General features: G+C 42.8%; 1 protein-coding gene across 1 annotated transcript; it reads left to right on the top strand.

The window, feature by feature from the left end:
* Positions 1-1,293: 1,293 nt before the first annotated feature.
* On the top strand, positions 1,294-3,362 carry LOC106643393 (facilitated trehalose transporter Tret1-like). The gene is made up of 2 exons (XM_014358504.2): positions 1,294-1,783; positions 1,879-3,362. The coding sequence occupies exons 1-2, from the start codon at positions 1,729-1,731 to the stop codon at positions 3,192-3,194; spliced, it is 1,371 nt and encodes a 456-aa protein (XP_014213990.2). The 5' UTR covers positions 1,294-1,728; the 3' UTR covers positions 3,195-3,362.
* Positions 3,363-19,159: the final 15,797 nt, after the last annotated feature.

Here is a 19,159-nt window from a genome sequence, read left to right as displayed (position 1 = left end):
TTTTTTTCTTCCTCTCTTTAATTCATAATTCACCTTGTACAACGAGAAATCGCTACACACGCTGTTCTTTGATCGAAGCTGTACTCGGTAATACACATATATGTATTAGCCCTAAAAATCACACCACTCGTACACTGTGTACGCGATTTGTTACCGGTCACATCGTTGACGATGGTAGTTGTTTTCATATTACCCCAAAGGCTCCACACGATTTACAACGGTATATGCAAACATACATTCGAATTATATACGTAGATTATACACAATCGATGGCCGCGCTAAAGCCTTCGGACGGGCGTAACTTGGTACATAAACACATATCCTCCCGGTGTCGCGCATCAAGCGCCCGACCTCCCGCCTGTGCATTTCGCATAATCACCATGAAGATGCACATACTTACACGCGTTGTATGTACGACACAAGCATCATTAGGCCCTGCGTGTGTGACCGTTTATGTGTACGTATCGTGTCACGGACGGTATACGCCGTGCTTTCGTGACCCCAAAAAAAAAAAAAACAACGCGCCACAAGGCCCCCTTTCGCGAACTAGGAGGCCTTTTTTTCCTAGCCACCTAATCCTCTTTGCTCTTGGAGACTTGTTCGCGCGTGACAGGAAAAAAAAAGAAGAGAATTGTTCAATGTCAGAGTCGCCGATCACGGTAATGATGATTATGATAACTTTGAGTTGTATGTATGTATATTATGTGGTGATTGGTTCGTAACTATACTTGGATAACGTCGTAATGAGATTATTTATCGCGATTTTCAATAACGGGAAGATCGATCGAAACGAAGAAAAGATGGGATCTTGGTCTTTTTGGGAGGGTGTACTTATACATCCTGTGGTGGACCCTCGATGACTTGTACAGAGCTAAGGACACGAGGTGTGTTTTCATTACGGCGTTTGGGCATGATTATTTGTATTCTTTTATTTTCCCATCGGAAACTTATTTCAGGTGTACGATCGTTTATCGAACGAAAATATAATATGTGCAACGTCAAATGGAATTGAAAGCAAATGCAAATGATGATTATTATTGTCGGAGTGCAAAGAACGAGGAAGTTATTTATGCGATGCGCGGTACATTAACGCTCGACTTGCACCGAGGGAAAAAAAAAAAAAAAAAAAAAAAAAAAAATATAGTCATGACGCGGTTGAGAGTACACATGTACGCGAAAACGGCAGTGCTGCCACGTAAATCGGTAACTGAGCGAGTGCCATGTACTTTCGGCATGTGCACCTTGAGATGTGTGTACGCACGCGAGAGTAGCATGTATTCAATGAGGCGAGAGGCAGGGAAATATCAACAGCCGAGAAAAGATAATGGAGCACGAGGAAAACACCACGAATGAGGATTAAATCGGTATTGTTCAGTATCGGCGTTCGGTTTGCCGTAAGAGGCACTGTCGCTCGATACTTCCGAGCTCCGATTTCGAACGTGCACTCTTACGTGAAATAACGGATCTACGCGTGTCTTTGTGTAAGTTGCGTATAGAAAATAAACAAAAAAAACACCCTGATAATAGGTGCTGATTGCATCGGTATAGAAAAAAAATAATCCCAACAAAGATTGAATAAGTGCCGATAATCTTATCGCGTTGACGATACCGGTGATGTAGTGCTACTGTAACTCGGTGAGAAACTGTTATTCTCAATCGACTCGTGTTCGGGGGTACAGCAGCAAGTAAAAAAAAAAAAAAATAAAAAAATAAAAAAAAGACACCATCATGCGGTACCTCATTGTCCTCGACTCGTGGATCCACTGGATCGCAACGTTTGCGGGTAAGTACAACTTTTGTTTATATACTTACCTAATAAAATGAAAAATTGTACCGATTAATTGACCAATGAAAAAAAAAAAAAAAACATCCCCACAGTTTTCGTGCTGATGACGCAAGTTGGCATCTGCATCGGGTGGGTGGCGCCAAACATCGCCAAACTGATGGCCGAGGACTCGGACATACCACTGGACGCCGACCAAGTATCCTGGATGGTGTCTATAGCACCCCTAGTGGGCATCCTGGGAGCTGTCGCGAGCGCCCTGGGAGTCGAATTTTTGGGCAGTCGCCGAGTCATCCTGGCCGCTTTCACCGTCATGTCCGCCAGCTGGGTGTGCATGATGACGGCCAACTCGGTGGCTTGGCTGTACGTGGCGCGCGGCCTCACCGGTCTCGTCCTGTCGGCCAGCTACAGCTGCTTCTCCATCTACCTCGGCGAAATAGCGGATCCCAAGATCCGGGGCACCCTTGTGTCCGTGGCCGCGGGCGGCAACCCCTTTGGAATTGTCGTGGGCACCGTGGCCGAGACTTACTTGCCGAGACGCGCCTCGAGCTCCATGTACCTCGTCCTGTGTCTCATGGCCCTGCTGCTGATGCTTTGGCTCCAGGACACCCCGTACTACCTGACGAGGAAGGGCCTGGTCGAGCGGGCGCGTGCCTCGGTCGCCTTCTATCGCCCCGGGTGCGACGTGGACAAGGAGATGCTGGAGATCGGGGCTTTCGTCGAGTGCCACGCGGTCGGGGGGAGCTTCCGCGACAAACTGCGGGATTTGAACGCACCAGCCGTCAGATGGTCCTTTTTCGTGATCGTGACGTTGTTCGCGCTGCCACACGTGAGCGGGACCATGAACCTCTCGTCGTACATGGAGGTCATCCTGAGGAAGGCGCGGTCACGGCTGGTCGAGCCCGAGCGGTTCGTCATCTACGCCAACGTGACGAGTGTGCTGTCGACCCTGCTGACCTTCAAGCTGATAGACGTCCTTGGTAGGAGGGTGTTGCTCGTGGTGTCGGGGATCGGGACGTTTGTGGCCATGGGAGGTCTGGGCGTGCACTTTTACCTGCTGGGCGCCGGCTTCGACCCCGAGGGTCTCCAGTGGCTGCCGGTTGTCAGTATACTCGGGTACTTGGTGACCTACGCGGTTGGGTTCTCGCCGGTGCCGAGCACCGTGCTCAGCGAGCTCTTCGCCGACAACGCCAAGAGCGTGGCCGCCCTCGTCGCCACCCTGTCCGCCCCGTTTTTCTCGTTCGTGGTTACCAAGGCCTACCAGCCTATGGTCGACTGGGTCGGGGAGGCCTACGTCTTCTGGATACACGCGCTCTTCGGCTTCGCGGCCGTGCCCTACGCGCTTTTCGTCCTGCCGGAGACCAGGGGAAAGACTTTTCAGGAGATACAGGACGCTCTGACTGGAAAGTAGAGGGTGGAAGCGGAACGCGATTCGAGCGATTGTTCGAGTGACTTGTAATTTATTTATATATATATTTTTTTTTCATGCAATCGACACTTGGATAGTACGTCGAACCCGTTGGAGACTTGTAAATATTAAATTTATCATGTTGAGAGTACTGGCATTAAATGATTTTACGTGGCAAAATTTTGTTTCTTTTTTTTTTTTTATTTTTTTTATCGAAGAGTGATTTTAAGTAGGGTATAATAAGTGATTTAGAGTGTTTCCTTATTGTTTCGAGAGCATTTGCGTCAAAGGAATTCATAATTTTTCCTCTCGTATATATAAGGGAGTGGTATTATATACTGGAGCACCGATAACGACATGTTTGTACAAAGCGCAGTGAAATTCCGTGAATACATTTTCCTCATTTTTACCATATAGTCTAATAACAAAAAAAATAATAAAAAAAAATAAAAAAAGACATCGGGTTAAGTTTTTTTAGTTCGATGTTATTGTTTGAGAGACGAAATGCGTCACGTGTGTACATGTATTATCGACTTTGAAATCCTTTGTGGACTGGCGTTGATTACACGTTTTTTAAATATTGTCAATTTATGTCGAATAAATCATAACGTAGTTAGTTATTTGATTATATCTGTAGTTCCAAGTGACAATGTTAAATAAAATATACCGAATAATCGTGTAATCTTTGCAGTTTTCCCACTTTATCGTGATTCAAGCGTGTATATGTATGTACATGAAGTATTGATAATAGAATAGATTAACATTCCGTATTGTAATGATTGTTATTTTATTGACACCAAGTGAGTTTTTAATATTATTGTCATACGTATGAACGTGTATATATGTATATAAGTGAAAATGTATATTGCGTCGTGCTGTGCAGGGTATTGAATGCATAAGACTAAAAATATATCTCAAAACCGTCAACATCACTATTTGTGAAGACAGACTAGTTTTTACTGTGCTGTTAAGAAACATTTTTTAAAAATTTAGTGTTGCGTACTTTAACAGTTCAGATGTCACATTTTGGCTAAATTTTTTTTGTACTTAGAAAATGAAAGTAAATAAAATTATGAGTTTACGCAGGAAGAAAAGAAGATAAATTTCAGAAGACATACATGATGTTTACTATCATAGGTGGAAATTAATATTAATTAACAAAATTCATGTATTCAGCTAACACTATATACTTAATCTTAAATCGTCTGACTTTAAAAGATTTTGACCATTATTTTTCTTTGAGTTGTAATACTTTGAAGACACAGTTAAATGATGTTTTGTCCAAAAACTAAACGCAGCTAATCAAAACTCGGGTATATTTGTAAAGCGATGATCTCTGAATTGTTGTCCGATCCGATTTAAAGTTACCTACTGGTTACATTGTATTTAAAAGGACTTATTAATCACAGACGTCCGTCAAAACGCTCTTAGTCAACAAAGACCCGTTGGTCAAAATGTAATGAAAAATCGGCAACAAACAATTATACGAGCAATTCGATAAAATCGACAATGCATTTCTGTTTTCTTGTTGTAAAATATTATTAAAAAAAAAAAAAAAAAAAAAATTAAATTTCTTTGTATTTTTCTGATGATTCGCACTCGCCCTGTGGGTTCAATGAGCATAAGACGAATCAACCCGCGTAGCGCTTACCTCTGCAAAGTAAATAAACTTGAAAGACAAAAAACACACACGTGAGTATAGGTATACCGAAGGAAAGGGTGGATAAAACACTTTCACCGTTCACCGGCCAATCGAGGAAGTCAGAGAGAGGGAGCGCGGTCATCGGCTCCTGCTACTCGCTCCACCCATCGGGTTTGCAATGTCACTTTGTACATTTTACGTCGCGGGACGTAATTATCGATAAATCACTGCGTATAAATTAAAAAAAAAAAAGAATAAAAGCAAACCGAAAGTGAGATCCGAAAAATGTGAAACTGGTAGAGATCGAGAGAGGAGAGAAGAAAGCAGCGAGCGATCCGTTCGGAAGTAGGCGAACTCATCGGGGTCCCCCTGTGTGTACGTCTCCGATGCAATGTCAAAATACAAATATATATACACAATGCCTGTATATATACATACAGTGGGGCAAACCGAGAGAGAGAGGAGAAAGAGAAGATCGGCCCGACAAGTGGGTTAACGGGTCGCGGACGCCCACGATAAGCCTCCCGAGTGAAAAAAAAAAAAAAAGAGATTCACATCTCTGTGTGCTCGCGTGTGTACCTACATAAATTTGCCAGCTTCGAACGAATGTAGGTATAGGTGTAAGAGCGTAATGTACGAGGGAAAAGGACGAAACTTGCCTGTGTAGCGTTTTCTGGGTCTCCAGGCTCGCTCTCCTCTTGTATACAAGTGAATGTAATTTGGTATACGGAGTGAGACTGGACGGTCCAAATTTTCCATACCGTATAACAGGTAAGACGCGCGCCCTGCTCTGCAAAGTCATGCGGCTTTCTTTTCGTCACGTGTTTTACTCAAGTGTATATGTAGGCCGGCTTGGAAATTAAATGTGTCTGTAGTTTGTACTTTGTGTATAAATGTACTGCAATCCTTTTGTTGAAATTTGAAACATACATAAGTAACGCGTTTTGTTGTCTCTTGGTGCATGAATGTATCCTCGTTTCGTCGAGTGATCGAAAGTCTCGATGAAATAAGCTTCTTGCGTGTACTCGTACGAGTCTCGTATCTTATTTCCCAATAATCTCGATAATTGTAATTTAACAAAAAAATAAGTATAAATCTGGATATCCTAATGTGATCGAAATACATTGGTGAAAATACTTAACGTCAAGTGGCATGGAAATTAATGGACGCTAAAGCCAAAGGTGAAATCGGAGCTCCTTTTGTTGGATCGGGTTGAGTGCTGGTATCAGCATCTGCAGAATTTCAATGCACGTGTTTGCCAAAAAAAAAAAAAAAAAAAAAAAGTACCAACAATTCAAGAGAGAAGCCACCGCAACATGTATTTTTTTGTCCTGTTATCCTCCGAATAAAAAACCACAAAGGACATGTCGCGTGTGTAAGTATATATTATAGGTACATGTATTTCAAAAGCGGTATAACCAACAACGTGAAATGCAGCAATCCATTGCATGAACTTTTTGCATCTCTTCCTCCTTTCATTTTTACACGAGTGTATACCTACGTATGTTGAGTGTACGTATGTAACAAACTCTCACTTTCTCCCTGCGCTAGTGCGACTGACCCGGTTTCGATGATGGGCGCGCGAGAAAGCGAACGCTTTGACACACGCCTGCTCGTGTGTGCACGTATACATGTGGGTAACATTGTGGCAATACTATATATATATATACATACGAGAGAGTTTGCCCAAGTGTTTATCGGGTCCATCTTTTCTTACTCCCCCTTTTTTTTCATTCTATAGCACGCGAAGAGGATAACAATGCAACATTTGGACGTTAAGTCAAGCCAACTGCTCGGAGTGATTGGCCAACTTTTTAAGGCTTCATTTTTATTTGAAATACAATTGTTTCGCTAATATTAACTTGAAAATTTCCCTCTCGTCAATTGGGTCGCATTAAATCCGGACGTTGTACGAAAAATACCGACAGCGAAGTTTTTTTTTTTTTTTTATAAAACTGACACGTTTTAGTTTCATAGAAAGAAAAAAGACAATTGTGTTCTATTCACGTACGTGTATGTAACGTTATTTATTTTTTTCCTTTTTTTTTTGTATCAACTGATCGATTTGTACGTATACTCTTAAAAAAAATATGGACGAAAATAAATTTGAACCGCTTAACAGCATCTAAGATTCTTTTTCCCCAAACGTAGTCACTCCTGTTGAGATTATATTTTCTAAATTTTACATTGTTCGATCAAGTAAGTTACGCAACTGCGAAATAAAACAGCAATCGCGGATAGAACGCGTTGCACTAATCATCCATCGACCCGTTAAATCTGCCGCACAGGGACGCTCGTTTCGTAACGCGAGCGCAAACTCACGTAAATGGTATACACGGACGCAGAAAATCTATTTTGTCCGCGCGGAGTGACTTCAACGCCAGCTGTTGTATTTCTGGTCGATCCGTTTCCAAGTAAGGTCGGAGCCTCGAAAAAAACACCGTTGCGTGTAACCTTAACGCGACCCCTGTACACGTGTACAACGTGTGGTGTGTCACTAGGGCAAGTAAAGTACTGCAAAAATAACGCACATGCACGTACTCATTCGTTAAAAGATAAAAAAAAAATAAATAAAACGTGAGGACGCGAACGAGCGGAGCGCAAGGCTCTTCGAAAAATGCGTCCTCGCGCCGGGAACCGAGCAACGTAACTTTGTTCGAGAGAACAATACAAAGTGTACGGTGATTGCGAGATCACTATTACCCGTACCAATCCCACTCTTTGTCGAACAACTTATTTTCAGAGTCAGTACTTACACGCAGTCAGTGTCGAGGTCTGAGACTCTGTGCACGCGCATACTATATATATACACACGAGAGTCACCATTGCCACGTGTCGATTTTACGCGTCAAACAAAACACTGACAAATCCATATTCGAATCTTGCGCTTCGAGCTTTTCCTTGGGGGTATCGCGATGGCCCATATCGCGAATCGATCGATCACATTTGAAACAACATGAAATCGTGGCATTGTCTGAAATCATAATTGTTACAATCCCGATGTAATCATAATAGTATCGCATATTTATCGTCGATGTCACGTCTCGGGTTTTATTTCAACACCTACAATGAATCGGCTCAATAGCTCTCAATATGTTCACCCTGCATATCGGCCAAATGGCCCAATAGGTACTTATCACTTGGAAACTTTTTTCAAAGCTCAGGTGATGAAAAGTATAGATATTGAAAAAAAAAAACTACTTACCGATACTTGTCTCTTTCAGCAAAATGTATATACCTATACTTGTCGGCGCACACGCATCATCACCAGCACACGAGCAACCACGATTACGCGGCTGTGTGCACGCGTATGTCAACATTATCCGCCGCGGCGTGCAAAACACGTGTAGTGCGCCTCGTAAAAGTTATGTGTGCTCTCGAGAGAGAGAGAGAGAGAGTCAAGGCCGTAGACGTAGCGTTCAAGGTCACCTGTGTACACTCTTTTCTCGGTCCCGTTTCGCGTTCCGTCCAAGTGAGAATTACACATCATACGTATGTATACGGGTGTAAGGCTTATAAGCACAGATGACAAGCGCGCGAGGACTTTTTTTTGTTTGTTTGTTTTTCTTCTTCCTGTATATGTATACACAAGGCCCCATTGTTTGCACCACTTACTTGGTTGGTTCGCGAATGTGCACACACGTGTGTAAGGAAGTACCCTGCACGAGGAAGTCCACAAGTCGGTCTTGGCTGTTTGCGCGAGACGATCGAGGACAATGCTGCCGATCATTGAGCAAAGACAAGCCGATCTTGTGCGTGCAAGTACATGTGCGTCCATCATACGGTGCTTCGAGCGATGACGTTCTACGTGGCCTTTCGGCACGTTATACCCTAACGGGTCTTCGTTGCTCATTGAATATCGGTATTCTTGTTTTTTTTTTGTAGACAAATTAATTGATTTTTCATGGTGAACGACCACAGAGGTGATGATCGTTACGAGCTCAATGCTGAACCGTCAATGCAATTAATGTGCCAAAAGAGACCTTACATCGATGTTTTTTTCCTCTCCATCGGCTCACCAGGAAACGATCGAATTTTGAGGAATCTCGTATCCCTGCAAAATTATTTTATCGATCGCAAAGTCGGAGCGGAAAAAAAAGACGAGTCTCCGAGGCAAGTGCTAGGAAAAAAAAGGTACCACTCGGTCCATCTCACTGTAGGTATTTGTACAGAGAAGGAGTTCGCGGGGGTCGACAACAAGAGGCGTACAGGGGAAATGAGCTTATCGTCGCACGATGAATGGGGCGTGTATGTTTAAGCCACAGGCATCGTTGCGCGTCCCCACCAAAACACCCTACATGTCTCCTGGTTTTTTTCCACCTATATAATTTGTTACACGGTGTTACGTTCTCTCGTAGCTTTCCGCTCGTTTTGCTTCCTCGTTGTGTGCTCGGTCGTCATTTTTACCGATCGCCGTGTCTATACTTACATACGGACAAGGTATACAAGTGTATTGTGTGTGTGTGTGTGTGTGTGTGCATAAGAGCGGACGCAGAAGCATAAATAAAATCAGGGTCGGGCTGGCGCGTCATCGTCACCATCGATAGGTACACGCACACATCCGTACGCCCACGCTCCGCAAACACGATAAATGAAAACTGCTTGCTAAGTATATACGAACATCACCTCTCTGTTGCCGATACGATGCTCATGCCGGTGTTGTAGACTATTATAAATACACATGGTCTTCCTCTCTCTAGGAGATAATCTTTCGGTGATCTCGAATGAACCCTGCAAAGTGAAACAAAACAATAGTTGTTTCTTGTTTTCCTCATATCTGGCGTCGAGGGTAAGTTTTTCTCGTTGAATCGCGAAGCGTGTTTTAAAGTGCACGTTACCGATCTGTACCGATTTATCAAGCAAACGCTTATTTACCCTACATATGTGCGTTAAAAAGTCTATTTTTTGCATCTTACGTGATCATGCCATTTCACCGTAAAAAAAAGTATTATTGTAGTGCCCATATGCTTCTCTAATTGTTAAAAATATCATGTAAAATTACTGCTTTTTCGATATTCCAGATCAAATGTTAAATCGCATGAATACCGATTATCGCTCATCGAGACAAAGCACGGCCGTCCATTGCAGCTTGTGAATTACCATTTTCAGCGCCAAAGTATAAAAAAAAAAGAAAAAAAAAAAAAAAAACCCCGTACCAGAGTCGGTTTCACTCTCCCTCGCAAAAGAGAGCGCGCCACCGACCGGCTCGCCCATCCGGTCGACACCGCGTTGCCCCCGAGGAAAGTATTGTACTTTTCTCTCGCTCTCTCTCTTCCTTCCGCCTGCAGTGTCCTCGAAACTTCGCACGATGTGCAAGAGAGCACACCATACGCACAATGTGTAATCCTGCATCGAAAATTGTCACGGCCTACTTGTGTCACCCTATACCAACGGCTCCCTCCCTCTTTCCGTGCGTACTCGTGTTGGTACTTACTTCATATATAGGTATACATACGCACCCAGAGACAGGCGTCGGTGCGCGCGTGCTCTCTTTATTAGCATGTATTTCAAAAAGGCGTTTCTCAAAGTCCATTGTGTATAGGTGTACGCGCCTATAACCATATATATTTATACAGGAAAAAAAGAAAGAGAGGGGCCTCCTCGTCGTTGGCGTTAAATTTTCATTTCCTGGACGTAAGGCTCTCTCACCTATTGTCCGATGTCGGCGATCGACTCGCCGAGTTGAACTCGATTCTTCCCCCGTGCGTGCGTTGTTGGACATACTTAAATATATATACACACCTATAATCGATGCTATACGCGTTGCACGGAAAAGAGGTGAAAGTCTCTCACCTTTCCTCGTTTGACCGATCCAATTCTACACAAGGCTTTTATTGCGACTTTCTGTACATACGTATTATACATTTACATGTATTTACCAATTGGAATTTGCATCTCGCAACGTTTACAACGTCCCTTTTCGTTTACCATAACTGTACGTACGTGTATTAAATACGGCAAATGTTGCATTAAAATATATATGACTGAATATTTGGTCCATTCACGTTCTTCTGAATCGGAAATACCTTCACTTGGTGCGGACGGGGAGGGGGGGAGGAAGGTCCTTGGAAAGATCATATGATTTTTCAATTTGCCGCGCATACCTATGAACTATATACGGGTAGCCGATAGGAATGCAACAGTTATACATGCCCCCGATGCACTTGGCACGGGCTCGCAAAACGGAAATTCGGCAATAGGATCGTTAGCCAAGCTGCTTTAAAATTATTGCCTTTGAACGTTATATATACTCAACCGTTTGCAGCGAATTCTCGTAAAGTGTCTTTTATGTATGTATATACGTTTACACACCACCGGGCATTATGGTGCCACAAACGTCTTGTGAATCGCGTCGGTGAACGCGTGATGGATGACGATTTTATCGTTCGAAGAAACGTATCATCTGTGTATGTGTAACTATAAGCGAGTCTCTTCAACGAATTTTGTCATCTGTGGTAACAGCACGACCGTCTTCGTTTGATAGTGAATTTGGGAGTCTGTAACAACAAATGTCATTATACGAAAGTATTTCTTTCATTTTATTCAAATTACATGGATTTGCAAATTTTTGTTACAGATGTAAATCATTTGGTACATACAAAACTTGGGCTTTTTAAAAATATGTTTTTATCGTCATAGGTAGAATTACAAGTTATCAAAGCACAACACACTTTAAAATTTAAAATTTCTTTGCAATATATATTATATTTTACAGGAATATACTTCAAGAAAAGATACCTTTCGTTGTTATAAATGTAAGGAAAATAAGTAAACAAAAAAGCCGTGTTCGGTGTGACAACTTTCAACGTGACGAGTTACCCAAATGTCTTCTTTGTAGATTGGCGTTATAACTGCCATCACCAAAATACCCTTAAAAAATTCCTTGGCCCGAACAAAAAGAAACTCCTCCGCTCGCGTATACACACTGCGCATGCAAATCGCAATCACGCGCTTTCGATTAAAAGGGAAATCAGAAAGCGAGAGCTGCAGCCGGTGCATGGCATTTATCACCGTATAGTTGACAGAGTGTTGCACGCGAAAGCCGAAGAAAAGTGAGAACAATTAGCACATGGCTCCATACCTTACTCCAACTCTCTCTTCTTATGGAGGCGTTACGGCTTGATTTTGTGATATAAAACATGCTCGAGCTTGCAAGCACTGCTGGAAGAAATAGAGAAAGATTGCAAAATTTTGTGTCACTCTGAGAATCGATGGAAACGATGAGTCGTGTTTGTTACAGATATCGCATACGAACACGAGCAAACAGAGGTATACGTGTATTCGGTCGCGTTGGTCGGCTTATTCATACCGATGAAATGACATTTCCGATTCTCCGAGACGTATCCATTAATTAATGTAAGTAACGGATGAATCATGGTATCGCTACTCTTTTCAAGCCGGCTGCTTGAAATATCATTCCCAATCAAAACCTTTTTTTTTTTTTTTTCTCTTACGGTTTAAACGATGATTATTTTTTTTTGTTTTATCATTTTCGTAAAAATATTTATCTTGTCACCGATCAAAGGGATAAAATCGTGGGATGATGATCAATACCGCCGCACAAACACGGAACTGAACACTATAAACGACGATTACAATCGAGATCGACCTTTATTTGAACTCGCGACAAGAGCCGTCGCGCCACTATTATTTCCCGCGCGTATTGAGAAAAAAAAAAGAAATCGAGATTTACCAGTGTCGTAGGTGATGATTAGTTTTGCAAACACGCTTCGCTTTGTCGTCACCTTCCTTTTTTTTTTTTTTTCTTTTCCTTCACACGAATGGAAAACAAAAACTGTAAAATGTCAATTTTCGATGTGGGTATACTGTTTCATATACTTTGTTTAATTTCTCATTATTGTCCAGGGAGAAAAAAAATGACGCACGATTGATGGGAAGAAAAATGGAAAAACAAAGGAAATTCAGGGCTGACGGAGGACGTATCCAGTGACAGCTTATTTTGCGCGTCAAAGAGACGAGCGAGCCTTGAAAAGTTGACGAAGGTCAGTCGACGGACGAGATCGCACAGATGGCCCGACAATTGCAGTTGTTGGTCGACGCGCCACATATCGAGTTTCCGTTATCATATATTTCTTTTTCCGCGGGATCGAGGGCAAGGGGGTGGGGGACGGAGTCGTCGCAACACACTATAGCCGATCTTGAAAATGTTTGAGTGTTGATTAATTTTCTGCAATCGTGGAGGACATTGCGGTGCACGTGACATACGGATATTTAATGATTAAAGAAAAAAAAAAAAAAAATCACATTCATACGCGGCGCAGCGTGAAAAGTAGGAAGTGACGCTCGCGTGGAAGGTGCATACACTCACCACGGCGCACATATATATAGATAGTGCACGTGCGCGGCGGCGGTACACAATAATACACAAAAGCGAAATGCAAACGCGCGTCCTTGAAAATTCATGCACCCGACGATTTTCATCCGCATTCGTGTGTACTTACTTACTTACCTGTCGTTTCGAAAAACAACGTGCAGTGTAATACACCTTGGCGCCTCCCTCCGCTGTACACGTGCCTTTTGTGAGATTTGCTTATCGATGCAAATTCAATCCTTTATACGTCGGTCTGACTTTTCTGTAAACAGTAGAGGCGCATCGGTTGTACTTACGCGTGATTGATGGTACCGTGTAGAAAACAGTTGTGTTCGAGAAACAAAAAAAATAAATAAATAAATAAAAATATATGGCGAAAAATGGTAAGCGTGCCATTCCGTAACGACTCGCCGACGGGAATAAACCGGTGACGCAAGTGTAATTCAAAGCGGGACCGTGTTTTCTTTTTTCTTTTTTGGCTTAAAAATACACCGATACACATATTTAATGAATAAAGCGTTGACGCTGAATTTTTGGATTTTGCGACTTTTTTTTGGACCGAAAAGTGTATTCGGGAACCTAAAACGTGACGCACACGTGAAAAATACCGAAATTATATATCGAGAGCGGTCTTTATTCTGTCGCGGAGATTGAAATCTATACCATTTATCTCGACTCGAGCACATGGACAACATTTTATTGTACCATAATATTTTTTTTTTTTTTTTTTTTTTTTGTACAAACGCGTACTTGTGTACCTACATATATAGTACACCTGTACAATTTTCATCCACCATAATTTAGACTACCAAGACATTGTACTCATGATACTGTGCAGGCAGAATGAATTGAGCCAATTTTAAATGTAGTAAATCTGGAAAAGGATGTACAAGTGCACGTGACGAGTATCGGGTCCGCGAAGGTATATGTATACCGTAGATGCAAGTACACCTTTCGCCAGTAGAGCCAAACCGCAACATCCGCACTCGGCCCCTCAAAGTCACTGCCCTTTTTTTTGTTCTCCCGTCGACACCCGATATTGTTTTTCCGTGAAATTTAAGTTTCCCTGTACCTTTCGATCGGCCGATCGCGGTGTCTCTCCTATACACCGGCAACCCCACGAATTCACTTCCGAAGAGTTTCATTTTACAATTTCCTCGGAATGTTGGGAAAAGCTTGCAGATCCGCTGCAACTTTGTACGTTATTGGCTGATGCATTCATCATCCACAGCAAATAAGAGAGATTCGGGTAAAATGTGCAAATCGATTAGATTCGTGTATTATTCAAAAGGAGGAGAAAAATCTACGGATGCGACTTTGATGATGTTTTGCTTGTCGCCTTCGACAATGCGTTTGAGGATATTCGATGATGGCCTTTGAATATTACAAACTCAATCCTTGAAATATTTTAACTTCTGAAAATTACATCAAAGTAATAAAGCTTCCATTAAGAATGACAATGAAAATTGAGATTCCAGAACCACGAAACTGGGCTAAAAAGAGTCTGAAAGCTCTCCTCTAATGACAACGCAAAAACAGATGAGAGAGGCTCGAGGGGGGTGAGATTGCGGAAATTGACGTACAGTTGATAAAACTATCAACTATAAAGGATGGAGAAGTGAAAAATCGGCAATTCGTACGAGTCTCAAGAATAACGTCACTGCAGCTTCTACAACGTAGAGATTGTGTACATATATCACCTACACTTCGGAAGTCAATTTATCAGCGCTTCTCACATTTTTTTACGCACCTCCAATGTGACATTGAACGGGGGGGGGGGGGTATACGCGATGTCAGTGTCGAGAGCATAAATACGTGTATTGGTTTTGATGATATCAGGTGTCGTTCGATACCTACATGCCTATACGTATGGCACGTCGGCGCGTTCTCGCGATTTATTTTATCAATGACATTGAATTTCGTCGCAAGGATGATGACGCGCGTATACAAGCTGTTGTTGGCTTCTCTACTCACAAGAAGTGAGTAAGCCCAAAGCTATGGTAAAAATGAAAGAAAAAAAAACCAAATTAACCATAAAAATTACACCTACGTTTTTTTTTTTTTTTCCATCGATTAAATTACATCAAAGACCATAATACGCTAAATAAATGATCTTTGTGCCGTATCGAGTGATGGTAGGTCTGGCCATCGGCCAACAGATAACAGTCATATATGCTTACTCTGCTTATTGGTATGTATGATTTGATAATTTTTTAATGATAAAAAAATCAGCAGTCCATGAATGACTCCTTAAAAAAACCTCCAAAGTTGATGCAAAACTACAAAGGCTCTCTCAGCCCATAGACGTGTCACTCACGCCCAACCAATCTGAATCGCAGAAAAAAAGAAAAAAAAACGCCACAAGTTCCTATATATAAACGCGCTCTTATCGGAGCACGCAGCAGCGCTCGAATGGAAAAAAAAGATCGTACAGCGCCAGCACTTCCGAGAAACAGTCATCATCGTTGTCTTGTAGCAAATGTCGTGTCTGTATCAGTCGCGAGCAACTTTGTTGCTGAAAGCTCATTTTTCCTCGGCACAATCTCCTCGGCCTTGGCAGAGCTGCCTCTTGTCTCACGCGCGAGCATAGGCATACTTAGGGTACAGAGGGAAAAAAATAAAAGAGACGAAGCAAGAGGTATAGTCACCCGATAAGACCGAAAAGTGCCGTATCAGCGAGCCGTTTTTTTTTTTGTTTTCTCTCTATTCGCGGAAAAACAACGGTGAGCTATACTTATGCTCTCTCTCTCTCTCTTTCGCGCTGTATGTGTATTCCGCGCAAACAATGTACGGTACAAATATATACATGTACGAGTTCTTCCCCTAAACACATATACGCTCTCTGCAGTGTCATCGCACGTACGTGGAATACAAAAGAGCGCGGGCGCGCACGCAAGCGGTGGAGTCACGTGGCAGGACGACCCTGAACTTGACTCTACTCCGTCACGGCTTTTATATATTCACGTATATATCTATACATGTACACGCGTATCGAAGCATACGTGCAGACCATCGCGATAGCGCTACTTCCGTCAGTTTCTCCGAATTTTTCAAGATTATAACTTTCATCCCTGGACAGTGGATGCATTTCTCCCATTTGCACGGTCAATTTGTGATTCTTTCCTTTTGTTTTTTTAAGCGCGATATTGGAAAAAATACCACGAAAAGATCGCGAAAAAATCGTACAACTTGATCCGTGCGTATGCGCATGGCTTCAGGGACGAGTTTCCAGAATGAAGGAAACAAAAAAAAAGATCTGGTGCAGTAGTACGTGAATCTTTTTTAACCCGGTAACAGTACAACAATACGCCATCGCCGAGACTTTGGTCCTTCTTTGTGTTTACGGAGAGTGGCTGGTATAAGTTTCCGCGTCCCGTTGTCTCTTTTGCTCCTCTTTTGGGCGCCGAAACCGGCCCATCTCCGACCCAAGGCTGACAAGAATATTTGTAACTGCTCGGCTCCTCCTGAGTATGCATACATGCGTGCTTTTGTTTATTTTTGTTTTATTATTTTTTTTTTTTTCTGAAAAATGACGATCCATCCGAAGAAAGTATTCCACCAACAACAATCAACATGAAACTTGGACTATCATTCCTTACGCTATTACAGTAATAGGTATAGTTGTTTGGCTGTACGTGTAATATTTAGCGCCCGCTAATGGTGCACCACAACACTACATGTATACGCGTAGTAGAGTTTTGACTCAAATATGTTTTTTTTGGGTGTCCCTGACGGTATGTTGGAAGAATCCGGCGTTTCTTGTATGAAAGAAAAAAAAAAAAAAAAAAGGAGAAGATACAAAGATTTCGGTAAACAAAGCGGAAATCGGAGGAAGATATGGTAATGGGGGGACTTTGCGTGCAGGCATATAGATGCGGGGCTTTATGACTCTCTCGAGATGCTGCCGCCGAGGACGAAAGGGGACGATAAATCTTTGGCTTGTAGATTATTGAGCTTGTGTGTGTGGGTATATTGTTGTTTGTTGGTGTGGCAGATGGAGGTACAGATACGTGATTACCGAGAGGTCGGGAAGGATAAGTTTTGCTTGCGGATGACGGAGCAGCGGTGGGCGAGCCCGGGAATTCCAATTTATATGAAAATCCGAGCTGGAAGCGCGCTTTGATCTACGCTCCCAGAGAGGAGGGAGTTTTTTTTTTGTTTTTGTTTTTTTCTTCTTTCGAGTTCAAGGTTCCTGGGCTCCCAGCTTGTGTATAACCATTACTATCGCAACAGTTGCATCGCATGATCGGAGAGCCATTTAGCGGTTTAATAGTTGCACACGCCTCGTGCGAGAAAAAAAGAAATTAGTGGAGACAACTCGCGCGAATCTCGAGATTAGGAGGGAAAAAAAGCACTCCCGGATAGAAAAGTGAGGGGGAGATGTAGGTTCAAGGTCGAGAACGAGTAGGAAGAAAAAAGTACACCACCCCTCGATTGGATCATCCGTAGATTATCTACATTATACACACTCGGCTCGGCGGAAGCAAATCGGATGAGACTTTGGGCATTTGTCTACTTTGTGCTGTTCTGGGACATGCGTGGGGGGGGGGAAGAAAATCATGGTGTCCCTAATGACGTGTTCTCGTGAGAAGTAGCTTATTTTGATACAACCGAGTGTCAAGAACCACCTCGGGATTTCACGCGCCGATGGAAATTAATTTGTCGGGTAAAGGAGTCGGAGAGGATGAATCAACGCGGAAGTAGATCAAAGATACCCGAAGGTCACACGTGTAGCCGTAGAATAATCGGGCGTCGCCTTAACCAACGACTGGGTGCCGGGGAGGGGACAAAGCGTGGCCGGTGTTTAGCCGAGCTCCATAACTCTTCCGCCCTCGTTTCTGGGTCTCCCGTGTGTTTGACCACTTGTTTTTCGGGCGACTCGGATGAACGACGCGGAAATTCATCGCGCCTGTGTTGACAAGGTCGGACAAGTTGCGAAAAGCACACGCTTTCGCTAAACGATTCCACATACTTATATTTTATACAAGTTCCAAGACAAAAAATAATCTACAAATCAAACAAATGAAAGAAAGAAAATTGTATAATATACGTATATAGGTATAGAGCAAAAGGATCCCCATCGATTATTCACGTGGCAAGTGGCTTTATCTTTCACGTACCACCAAGTGGACAATCCAATTTTATGTATGCCCACCGAATTGCCTCGTTACCGTCGACTCGCACGCGCCAGCTTTCCTTTGGCGATCGAATTTAATCCTGGGAAATCCGATCGTCCTTTCCGAATACGTGCCCTTGGCATTTATACACTGAGCACTCAAGTCCTTAGGGCTCGTTAACTGATGGACGACTGTTGGCGCATATGTTGTCTCGTTTTTCACGAGATGTAACACATACAGAAGCACACCCTCCTTATACGGGAACGAAAATGAGAAGGGACTTTTTGTCGATGACCTTGGTTCCCCCGTACGGGGGTTGGTTGGCCATCTCTGTTTTTTTTTTTTTTTTCTTCCTTTAGGCACAAGGCAACGTAAACACGTGCGAGGAAATAAGGGCAAACGTACATTAGGGAGTGATGTAGGGGGGGGGAGGCAAGGTTACGCGTAAGATTACCCATTTTTGGGATGGGGTGATGAGGGAGAGATCCGAAACAACATCGTGCGTTACGCACCGTACACGTGGCCCTTTTCATCGCCCCCCCCCCGAATCAGCCTTGTTACGTTGTTTTGTTGTGTTATTGGGGGAGATGAAGAAGGAAAGGTCACGGGGCACACGTGGAGGCTGCGGTTACGGTGTATGTATGTACGTATCATGGTGTAAAAAAGAGATGTGATTCGTATGACAAAAACCTACTATCGATTTGTAATTTGCAGGAAGGCCGTGGATTAATTAATCAATTAGCTTTGAAAATCAAATGAGAAATTTCTCGACATTCAACATTACAGAAATGGGTAATATACACCTATTTGCGTTACAAACACTTGTAGTACAAAATGGGGCCATTAAAATTCCCGATAACTATGAAAAAGTGGATGT

This window comes from Copidosoma floridanum, unplaced genomic scaffold, assembly GCF_036245765.1.
Source record: "Copidosoma floridanum isolate Cflo_tuat_1 unplaced genomic scaffold, Cflo_Japanese_pri ptg000030l, whole genome shotgun sequence".
Classification (NCBI taxonomy): domain Eukaryota; kingdom Metazoa; phylum Arthropoda; class Insecta; order Hymenoptera; family Encyrtidae; genus Copidosoma; species Copidosoma floridanum.
This window is presented reverse-complemented; position numbering and strand designations above follow the sequence as displayed.

Bases quoted from the DNA above. Each gene is read 5' to 3' on its own strand.
- LOC106643393 (XM_014358504.2), top strand. From the start codon at position 1,729: ATGCGGTACCTCATTGTCCTCGACTCGTGGATCCACTGGATCGCAACG. The intron at 1,784-1,878 runs GTAAGTACAACT...ACATCCCCACAG, and splicing joins CTGGATCGCAACGTTTGCGG to TTTTCGTGCTGATGACGCAA.